General features: G+C 39.9%; 1 protein-coding gene across 1 annotated transcript in view; it reads left to right on the top strand.

The window, feature by feature from the left end:
- Nucleotides 1-11,583, top strand: part of ABCB11 (ATP binding cassette subfamily B member 11) — a 96,975-nt gene extending 85,392 nt beyond the window's left edge. Inside the window, exons 21-26 of the mRNA XM_021706338.1 lie at nt 293-534; nt 2,476-2,632; nt 4,062-4,259; nt 7,601-7,807; nt 10,095-10,241; nt 11,383-11,583. Coding sequence (XP_021562013.1) covers nt 293-534; nt 2,476-2,632; nt 4,062-4,259; nt 7,601-7,807; nt 10,095-10,241; nt 11,383-11,583 — 1,152 coding nt within the window. The remainder of the gene's footprint in view (nt 1-292; nt 535-2,475; nt 2,633-4,061; nt 4,260-7,600; nt 7,808-10,094; nt 10,242-11,382) is intronic.
- Nucleotides 11,584-11,870: the final 287 nt, after the last annotated feature.

An 11,870-nucleotide genomic window follows, 5' to 3' on the forward strand; every position in this document is an offset into this window, starting at 1 on the left:
TTTTCAAGGATAAAGAGATGTGTACCTTTTTCCTTTTCCTTTCACCACAAGGGGAGGCAGCAAAGCCATGACAGTTTAGAATTAAGGGAAATTTAAATTTAACTGAAAAATGGTCTCATGATCTGGTTGGATTGCTCTCCATCAACTTCTTTGTATACCCAGATAACGCTTCCATCTCTGATTTGTACCACACTCTACAATTTGCACCAGATCTAACCCATGTAGCCATCAAAATGTCATGAAAGGAGTTACTTCTGCTGCTTTGTTTCTAAGACCCTCTTTCATTATTCAGATTACAAATGAAGCTCTCAGTAATATCCGCACTGTTGCTGGAATTGGAAAAGAGAGGCAGTTCATCAAAGCATTTGAGGCTGAGTTGGAGAAGCCCTTCAAGACAGCCATTCATAAAGCCAACGTGCATGGATTCTGCTTTGGCTTCTCCCAGAGCATAGTGTTTATTGCAAATTCTGCTTCCTACAGATACGGAGGCTACTTAATCCCCAACGAGGGACTCCATTTCAGCTATGTGTTCAGGTGAGAACTATCCAGTCAAAGTCCTAAGAGAAGGAATAGCCTGGTTCTACCAGTTGGCTTTTTTTGGCTGCTTAACAAACCATCCCAAATTTGGTGTCTTAAAGCAGCTGGATTTAATTATTTCTCAAGCTTCTGTGGGTTGTCAAGGTGGTTCTTCTGACCTGCGCTGACTCTATCAGGCCTCTGAGTGTACTTCTGTATTCACATGACCTCTCTAGCATGTGAGCTGCTTTTCTTCACATTATGGTCTCAGAATTAGCTCCAAGTGCCACAAAAGAACTCAATGTGCAAGCCCTTTTCAAGTCTCTCTGTACATCACATTTTCTAATCTTTTTGGCTAAATAAAATCCTACCACCAAGCCCAGATTTAAAAAACAGAAAAATGGAATGCACCTTTTGATGAGAGGAATAAAAGGCCATATTGCAAAGGGATATATGAATTAATGTGATCATTTTTACAAGCAATCTGCCACACTTGTTAATGATGAGAAAATCTAAAGACCTTGAATAAGATGATTCATAAAACTATCTTATTTGATGTCTGCTCCTCACTTGCAAAGACGGCATGCTTCCAGCAGACTCCTCTTAGGCAGAGACAGCATAGACCATACAGGGGAACAATGTTCCTTTCTTATAGCCAGAACCTGCATTTCTAGGAAGATTAACTTTGAGTCCAGCTCCTCGTATTTCCAGAGGCGAGAACCTAAGTGACTCATACCAGGTACCAAGTGACTGAGCACACATGTATATGGATGTGGTGGGGGTTAGTGAAGGTGGAGACAGTCTGAGAAAGGTGTGAAGGGTATTAGGAAAAGTGATCCCGTAGGAATCTGTTCTTAGACTTCTGCTCTTTACTTGAGGCCTTCTCACTTGATATCTGTCTTCTAGAGTTTCCCTCCCATCCCACTACACTCACCCCAGCCAGGAAAGTCTTCGTTTTTGCCTTTGTGTGTTTAAAGTTACTAACCCAAATCGGAAAACACAAACTGTTGACTTGTCTTTGCTTAGTTTATATAAGGTTTTTAAAGAATTACTTGCCAACATGAAAAAATTGGAAGACTACAGAAAACTCCAGTTTCTGGCTTTGCTTTAAAATCTGAAAAGTTATCTTCCACCATTTCCCGTTTTATATCAAGTGCTTTTCATTTTCTTAAGCTTTGGGCTGGATTCCCGGAGATGTTTGGATTTGCACCTCTGACCGAAAACAACTCCTGCTTATACTCTGAGTAGAATGACACTCAAAGACACATTTTCTGTCTCCTGTCACCACCCCAGGTGGGTCCCCTGCTCATGGTGGTGCAGGTGGATGGCTTTTGGGGCTACTCTCACACTGTAGTCTACACAGAAACACAGCCATCTCTTATCATATTGATCATTTATTTGTTTATTCACTAATAAGTACATGTTGAATATATTTAGAGGCTGAGGCAAGTAGAAGGATACAGGCAATGGCATCTTTCTCATGCTCTCTGGAGCATGAATTATATGGCATATTTGCACAGAATTGATACTTACATCACCAATCATGATCTTTCACACAACTTTCATAGATTCAAACATGCTAGAATTGAGAAAATCAACCCAATCTGGTGAGTTTTCAAGTCCCCCTCTTTTTCATTTTTTGTTTTCAGAAGTCATTTTGTTTTCCCTCAAATTTTGTTTTAAAAGAGGCTATTGTGGTGACTCAAGGTCTAGAGGTCTGACACCACCCTGCTCCCATTCAGTTCTCTCCTCAGCCCTTTATCATAGAACACAATTTGATCACTGCTTATCCCTCCTAACTTCCCCAGCCCCCAATACCAAACAAGTCTGAAGTGACTTTCTCAAGGCTACTCATCCTTTCCTAGCAGAACCAGGACTAGATCTCCAAACTCCTGCCTCTTAGGCCGTCACACCAACCATACCGCACCAATGTCTGCCCGTGTGTCTATTTGGTTGCAGGGTGATCTCTGCAGTTGTACTGAGTGCAACAGCTCTTGGAAGAGCTTCCTCTTACACCCCAAGTTATGCCAAAGCTAAAATATCAGCTGCACGCTTTTTTCAACTGCTGGACCGACGACCCCCAATCAGTGTATACAGTAGTGCAGGTGAAAAATGGGTGAGTATTAATGGGGATAGGGTTGTACTTAGGTGTGTGTGTGTGTGTGCAGAATAGCCATTGGGAATGGTTATATGATACTACTTTGCTTCTAAATTCTGCAATATATGAGTTCATTTATATACACCTGGAGTAGACAGTAGATTTATAAATATAAAGGAATGAAGTAAATTAACATTAAAAATTATTCCTAAAGCTGGCATTTGAATAAGGCAACAATAGTCAATGGATGCTAAATTCTGTATAATGTAAGATAGATCTAGTCCCAGAACGAATGAAGGCAGTTATCTTTTGAGACCTACCCAATCAGCATGTTTTCTACTAATGTTCTAGAATGGAATGTAGAAAAACCAGTTCTTTCTGTCTAATAATATGGACTTGATTCATGTTCATCTGGGTTCAAGTTTTAGCTCAGAAAATTGATTTAATTTCAACAAAATATCTTTCCTTCTAATCGATAGTCCCTAGAGATTTTTAAAATTTTCCCCCTATTTTTGGAAACCTTAGTGTGTTCAAGAGAGCCAAACAAACCTTCATACTCGTAAAGCTAAACTAAATTTTGAGTTCTTTTTAAATTGGTCAAATGACCTGTTTCTCCTTCAGCTCAATACAATTCTCTGTGTGCTCTATTAAATGTCTATCCACTTCTAGAGTTTATAATTCAGATCTAAAGTCCAACAGGAACTATCTACCTTTGGGGTGCAGACCCCAAGTAACTTTCTTCTGTAGGTCATTTCAAGTATAATGCTATTATTTCAAGTCTTTGAGGGAGCAGAGTTGTAGGGTTTGGACAGTTACTGACTTCATTCAGTGATGGAATAACATCCTCTAGCAACTCTTTTCTATTCAGAATGTCAAGGAATGGGTTGACAAGGAAATTCCCTTAGGTTAGAATGGAAATAAGAGGGGTCACACCTTTCATTTCACTGCTCAGGCCTCCCTTTATACTACACCTGCCAGAATAGGGAATGGAATGTCCTTTCATTAAGTTTCTGTCTCCTAGCCGGGCTAGGTGGCTCAGCCTGTAATCCCGCGCCTTTGGGAGGCTGAGGTGAGTGAATTGCCTGAGCCCTCGGGTTCGAGACCCGCCTGGGCAGGCGAGACCTCATCCCTACAATAAATCAAAAAAAATTAGCCGGGTGTGGTAGTGGGCGCCTGTAATTCCGGCTACACGGAAGGCTGAGGCGGAAGGATCGCCAGAGCCCAGCAGGTCGAGGCTGCGGTGGCCAGGAGCGGCCACTGCACTCCAGTCTGGGTGACTGAGTGAGACTACAACTCAAAAAAAAAAAAGTTTCTGTCTCCTTACTTTGCACTTTGGCAGAGTACTCTGAAGGTAGCTTAAACTGATTTTTAAATCCAGTTTTAGGTGTATTTTCAATACTCTAGGCTCAGGTAAGAACATATGTAATTTTGATTATCCCACCCACAGGACAACTTCCAGGGGAAGATTGATTTTGTTGACTGTAAATTCACATATCCTTCTCGACCTGATATACAAGTTCTGAATGATCTCTCAGTGTCAGTTAGTCCAGGGCAGACACTGGCATTTGTTGGAAGCAGTGGGTGCGGCAAAAGTACCAGTATTCAGCTCTTGGAACGTTTCTATGATCCTGATCAAGGGAAAGTGGTAAGCCATGCAAATGCTTTTGAAAACCCTGTCTTCCCAGAATATCTCCAGTCCCCTAAAAGTGGTCTTCAAGATTGTGCTTTGCCACTTTAGAGTGCTGTCCTTGAACATTTACCCCTATGCGTAGTTTCCAGTTCCAGTCATTTTCTTGTTGACCTGATTCTACCTCAAAATTTCTAACATCATATTTTCCCCAATCCCAGATGGCCTGCTGACCAGTTAGGCAAAGAAAACTGGGCACACTGCAAAGCTGGAGATGAGTGTACTTAGATGCATTCACTTACCTGTAAATGGAGCAGAAAGTGCAGACTCATCAGGAAACTAATGACCAGGAATGGAAAAAGTGGGGGTGCTAAGGGACACGATAAATGAGCAGGGAGGGAGATTCAGTACAAAAAAATCTGAGTCAATCCTTGTTCAAGAAGCTTAAGTCTAAATAACATAAAGAACTCAAACTGATAGCCATGCACCATAAAGCTTTGGCAAGGACATGTGAAAAATTGGTGCATTGCTTTGTTGCTTATTTTTCATTCTTTTGTTGTTGTCGTTGCTTATTTTTCACAGGACTTCTTTCTCTTCTTCTTCTTCTTCTCTCTCTCTCTCTAAGTAATAAATACAGAAGATGACAAAAATCAAATAATAAAAAGCCATCCTCCGTGTACCCTTCCGCTCTCATCTGTCTGCTCAAAAGCAACTATTTTTAACTATTTGATATTTTTCGATCTCCCAATGATTACTTCTTTGTCTCTAAATAATATGCTTATGCATATTATTTTTTAAGTCATGTTTCATGACTTAACAAATTTAGATTCTCTGCTGACTTATTCTCAATAGATACAAATTTGACTGGTTCTCACCACTCCGTCCTTTTATCCACCTTTTCCCAGTATAGTTCTATCACTCTTAAGCCCCCATTTGCAAATTTAACTAAAAAACTTCCATTGTTTTTTCACCACCTATAAATAATAGCTCTTGAATTCTCACTTTCTAAAATGAGAATGCTAACAATCCTACCTTAATTTTCATCTCTTTCTCCCTCCTTTTACCTCTCAAGTTCCAAGTGTGCTTTTATATTATCAAGCACCAAGTGTGCTTTTGTATTATCAAGTTCCAAGTGTGCTTTTATATTATAACAAAATGTTTACACTCGTTTATAACATTAATTAACTTTCCTGCTTTAACTCGAGGTTGATTCTAAAAGCTAAAAATCAACTAACAGCTTTTTTAAACGACTGTGTAAATATTGTTCATCCCACAGGCAAATACTGAGGCATCTTAGCATTACACTTTCTTGCATTCTCTGCCTTTATACAAACCTTTATGTTCCTCTAATGTATTTAGCTTGCCATCAATTCCGTCATTTCTGTCAATTGCAACCTTTGCCTGTTGAACAGTTGTTATCCTGTGAGTTCTCTGCAATGTTTTCTTGAACGAGATCCATTATTTCCCAGTTTCCATATTTTCCTCTCTCATGGTTTTCACCCATCTTTTGTTGGAGCACACCCACAAGTAGTTTTCTAAGAAGTAGTTCAGAGATATGAAAACATTTATTTTGCTCCATACTTAATTCATTGTTTAACCTTAATATTTTTAAGTCATTTTTCTGATTTCCCTAAATAGTATAATCTTTAGTACAATAAGGATAGATAACAGGTGATGAGAAATGCTAACAGAAACTTTAAAGAGGCACATAAATATTTTATTGCATAAAGTAAAGCAAGGAAATGAACAAACAAGATGTTGATATAATCCAGTAATTATACAAATGAGTAAGAGTTGACTGCCTATAATTTATAATCACTTCTGTTATTAAGTTGAAGTGTAAAGATTTTAATTTGTTTGAAAGTATTTGGTGACTGATGAGCCTGGAAAGCACATTGTAACCAGAGGTCTCATCTCTGTAAGTGAGAAAGCTCAGTTTTCCAAAATGTTAGCTCCATCATGCTTATAACTCAAGTAGATTGTGAACTATGTGAGATGCAGAACATGAATCCTTCATGTTTGGCCTTTCCAACATTATCACATATGCTAATAATATTTCTGTAAATATGCCCTGTGAATGTTCTGTTCCCAGGTAGAAAGCAAAATCCAGTAAAAAATTGTTATGATTCCTTGCATTTCATAAGTACAATATATTTTGTTATATCATTGTAAAACATTCCTGCAAACATTTTAAAGGGGAAACATACCACTTTTAATCAATTTTTAAAAGTCCTTTTTACTCTTAAGGAAGCTACCAAATACAGACATTCAATATTTTCAGCATCTGATTGGATACTGTGATGTGCCTGTATCTGCATTCAGGGAAGGGTCTAAGGAGCATGAAAACGTCTTCTGTCTTCTAGGAGATTTCAATATAGCACGTATAGAACAATTAGCAAACAGCTCTAGTGTTTAATTCTTAAATTGTGCTTTATAGACTTGAACACTATGGAAAATGAGGAGAGCAAGATAGGCAAAGGGTAATTGTTATTGAGGAATGCCTTATAGTCTTCCTCATAGTGCTTGCTTTTTCCATTGCTGAGAAATTATCTACAGTATAATCTTCTCTGACACATTTAATATAACATTTCTCTGAAACAGGACCAAATACTTTATAGTAGTATGTTAAACGTATTGTACCTTTATTATTCTAGGACTCTTAAACAAACCAGCTCAAATGGTAGATATTTGCGTACGAGGAGTTAACTGCCTAACTAGACTATGAGCTCCTAGGAAGCAGAGATTATGTTTTCTTTATGTAGCAGACACTAACTGCTTAGTATGTACCTTTGTGACAAGTGATTCAATATGTTTGTTGATTGACTGAGTGAATAAAGTATTCCTTTCTTATTCGGTTTTATTATCTGAGTTATTCAAATAATGGCATTAGTAAAATCAGAAAACCGGTTCGACCCTAATATTGTCCAATAGCTTCAGATAGAAAAATCCTTTACATAACTCATGGAGTCTCAAAAATGAGCAACTCTGCATATTTGTAGAGAATGTTACACCAAAGTATAAGTGGAAATATGCATATTTGTAGAGAATGTTACACCAAAGTATAAGTGGAAATATTTTCTTAACTAAATACTATCCTGAGTGTTTTTCTCACCTGTAGAGCTTAAGTTTGAGAAACAAATGAACAAAATCATAGTCTGATCAGTGTTAACTTCAACATCACTCCTGACAGTCACTATCCCCAGAGGTCAAAGGCGATATACTTAATTGCCCAGAGCACTGGTATCATTGTCTGTTAAACAAACCAAATGCCCTGCATAACACTTAACTCTCAAATATGAACTTTGCTCACTGCTAGAATTCTAACACTTAATGCCTGTTGTCGTCACCTCTATTGACAGATGATAGACGGGCATGACAGCAAAAAAGTAAATGTCCAGTTCCTCCGTTCGAACATTGGAATTGTTTCCCAGGAACCTGTGTTGTTTGCCTGTAGCATAATGGACAATATCAAGTATGGAGACAACACCAGAGAGATTCCTATGGAGAGAATCATAGCAGCTGCAAAGCAGGCTCAGCTGCATGACTTTGTCATGTCACTCCCAGAGGTGAGTACCAAGTCAAAGCTGTTCCCCATGGAAGATAGGGCTGAGGAGATGTAGAATGACCAAAAAAAGTACAGCCTAGGTATCCCTAATCCAAAAAGTAGAAATCCAAAATGCTCCAAAGTTCAAAGTTTTTGAGCAACCACATGACGCCACATGTGGAAAATGTCCCACCTGATCTCATGTGATGGGTCACAGTCAAAACTTCATTTCTTTCTCTCTTTTTTTTTGAATTGGAGTCTTACTCCATCACCCAGGCTAGAGTGCCATGGGTCGCTCATGGCTACCCTAGCGTTGACCTGCTGTGCTCAGGCAGTCCTTCTGCCTCAGCCTTCCAGGTAGCTGGAACTACAGGCGTGTGCCACAACGCCCAGCTAATTTTTGTAGAGATGAGGTCTCGCCAAGTTGCCCGGGCTGGTCTTGAATCCACAGTCTCAGGCAATCTATTCGTCTTGGCCTCCCAAAGTGTTGGGATTATAGGCTGAGCCACTGAACCCGGCCAAAACTTCATTTCATGCACAAAATTATTTAGAATATTGTATGAAATTACCTCTGGGTTATGTGTTTAAGAAACATGTGAATTTTGTGGTTAGACTTGGATCCCATCCTCAAGATATCTCGTTATATATATGCAAATATTACAAAACCTCCCAGTATCTAAAATCTGAAATACTTCTGGTCCCAAGCATTTTGGATAAGAGAACAACCTGTATTATGATTATGCTCAATAAGAAGGTCAAAGGCTACACAATTAATTTTCTGGAGCACCAGAATTGTCTTAGTCTTTTATGAAACATAAATGCCCTTTATTAACATATTCTTTAGTTTTGGAAATTGTTGTATTACCCAATGTAATAGGTGCTGTAGACTTTGTTGTACATAAAGCAGCATTACATTGAACATTAGCTGAGCATAGTGGGAAAAAGCCTGAAATATGGAGTAAACTTGGGCTTGAATCTAGGCTGTGCCACTTACTAGCTTTGCAACTTTGGAACAATTATCCTTTCTGAGATTGTCTAGTCCCTCTGCAAAATGCAAAAAATAACATCAAAATGAAAAAAATATACTCAATAGCCACCCAAAGAAATCTGCTGCCGTTATTACAGCCACCATCATTATTTCATTACTTGGCAGCGTGTACTGTGTGTGGTGGGTAAGTTGCGTCTGCCTTGGTGTCTTTTACCTCCCCAAAGCTAAGTCCTAATATAGCACAATATTGACTCTGCATTTTTCCATCCACCAAGAGTTTCTCTTAGTGGTTGATCACAAGGAAAATTAAAACATGGAAACCAAGCTGTAGGAATCAAATGTTACCTTTAGGTTGGGCGCGGTGGCTTAAGCCTGTAATCCAGGACTTTGGGAGGCGGAGGCAGAGGATTGCCTGAGGCTAGGAATTCGAGACCAGCCTAGGCAACTTGGCGAAACCATGTCTCTACAATAAATCAGAAAATTAGCCAGGAGTGGTGGAGCACACCTGTAGTTCCAGCTACTTCAGAGACTGAGGCAGAGGGATCGCCTGAGATCAGCAAGTTGAGGCTGTGGTAGCTGTGATCATGACAGTGCATTCCAGTCTGGGCAACAGAGTGAGACTCTGACTCAAAAAATAAAGGTGGTTCTTCTCCATTGTTATTATTAGCACATTCTTTTTTTTTTGGTCTGGAAATCAGAAATTCTCAAATCAAGGAGGATCTTATATACAGGATCTTACCTGGACACAAGGAGAAAGAGATTGAAAATATAAACCTAAAAGAAATGCAGAATTGGGGAATAAAGTCCCCTCATTTCCCAGCACCAAAGATCATAAATTCTATATTTTTCTTATATTCCTAAGTGGATCTGACATCTTTTTTTTTGTTTTTTTTTTTTTGAGTTGGAGTCTCACTCTGTAGCCCAGACTGGAGTGCAATGGCCGTTCCCGGCCACCACAGCCTAGACCTGCTGGGATCCGGCCATCCTTCAGCCTCAGCCTTCCGAGTAGCCGGAATTACAGGCATGCGCTACCATGCCCGGCTAATTTTTTGATTTATTGTAGAGATGAGGTCTCGCCAAGTTGCCCAGGCGGGTCTAGAACCCTCAGGGTCAGGCAATCCACTCACCTCGGCCTCCCAAAACGCAGGATTACAGGCTGAGCCACCGAGCCCGACTTGATCTGACATCTTTTATAGGAGGACTCATTCACTATTCCCAAACAACAAATAAATTCACAGAGGAGTCACTGATGTGGATTCTGCACAGTACAGGAGCAATAACTGTATCTATTTCTCAAACTTACTATATATACTTTTTTCAGAAATATGAAACTAACGTTGGGTCGCAGGGGTCTCAGCTCTCCAGAGGGGAGAAACAACGCATTGCTATTGCTCGGGCCATCGTACGAGATCCTAAAATCTTACTACTAGATGAAGCCACGTCTGCCTTGGACACAGAGAGTGAAAAGGTAAGTACTGACTTTCTAAAGTCACAGACCATTATAAATAAGTCTTTTGCTGTAAGGTTTGTCCTTATAAAATGGGATTATTTTCAATTTTCTGATTCATTAACAGTAGAAATTGGCAATATTTTGTGGAACCAAAAGATAATTATAGAAAGTAATTTACCATAAGATTGCTTCAAGTATAATATTAAAACTTAAAAATGTGGCCAATGTGGTGGCTCACGCCTATAATCCCAGCACTTTGGGAGGCAGAGGCAGGAGGATCACTTGAGCCCAGGAGTTCAAGACAAGCTTGGGTAATATAGTGAGACCCCGATTCTACCAAAAAAAGTCAAAAAATTGGCTAGGCATTGTGGTGCACACCTGTAGTCCCAACTACTCAGAAGGCTGGGGCAGAAGGATTGCCTGAATCCAGGAGATGGAGGCTGCCATGATTGTGACACTGTTTTCCAGCCTGGGCGACAAAGTGAGATCCCAACTCAGAAAACAAAATAAAACAAAACCTGAAAATGAGAATTGGTTTTAAGATTCTTTAAGCTAAGTGACAGTTTTTTCAAAAGTAGATAATTACCTTTCTTAAATAAAGTAAAATAATGTAGGTCCTCCATTATACAAATTTTATAGTTCTAAAGTTACATGACAGAGGAGATGAGTCATTACAACATGAAGAGGTGCTATCTGATGTGTAGTCTGCCTGAAAGAAGATGCAGCTGAGCAAAACACAATTAGGAAATTGATAAGTTAAAATCAATACCTTAAAACTCAGGATTCTGTTTTGGAGTGAGTTAAAATGTCCTCATTGAAGAGCGATATCAGGAATGACCACTTAACCGCTGTCCTCCACTGGGTTTTTTGGGTTTCTTTTTGTAAAGTAGACTATCATCAAGTATGTTGTAAAATTACATAATGACTTTGACTCTGCCTCTTTCTTCCTTCACTGGAATGTCTCGGCCTGTGCTCTGCCCTTGAGACCATCGACGCTTTGCATTCAGTGAACACCTGCATAAGCCTCTCTTATTTTGAGCCTTTGGGTTCACCCCCAAGGATAGGATTGTGACTCAGGTGGTTTTAACTGAACTCTTGTGATGGTGGGCTGGGAAACAGTCATGAGTCTTTGCATCGACTTTCCACCTTCTCTTTGCAGACGGTGCAAGTGGCCCTGGACAAAGCCAGAGAGGGCCGGACCTGCATTGTCATTGCCCATCGCTTGTCCACAATCCAGAACGCGGATATCATCGCAGTCATGGCACGGGGGGTGGTGATTGAAAAGGGGACCCACGAAGAACTGATGGCCCAGAAAGGTGCCTACTACAAACTAGTCACCACAGGAGCCCCCATCAGCTGACCCGACTCAAGAACGTCGTACCCCTTGACGCACCAATTCCGGAAGTGCTGGGGGCTGTTTTCTCTTTAGGGAGGAAAGTTAATATTTTACTTTTACAGGCGTTGTCATATATTGGGATCCAAGCTAATCTCTGATGGCCTTTAATAATAATTCCATTTTAGATGTCTATGTAGAAAATGAAAGAAACTAGGGTCAGCATGAGTGAAAATTCAACGTCAAGCAGCTGCTCCACCACCACCCAGGGTTTCCCTGTGCATGAGCCAGCCCCGATTACCATGTGGGAGTTA

This window comes from Carlito syrichta, unplaced genomic scaffold (assembly GCF_000164805.1).
Source record: "Carlito syrichta isolate Samal-C Ts95f unplaced genomic scaffold, Tarsius_syrichta-2.0.1 Scaffold315469, whole genome shotgun sequence".
Taxonomy (NCBI): Eukaryota; Metazoa; Chordata; class Mammalia; order Primates; family Tarsiidae; genus Carlito; species Carlito syrichta.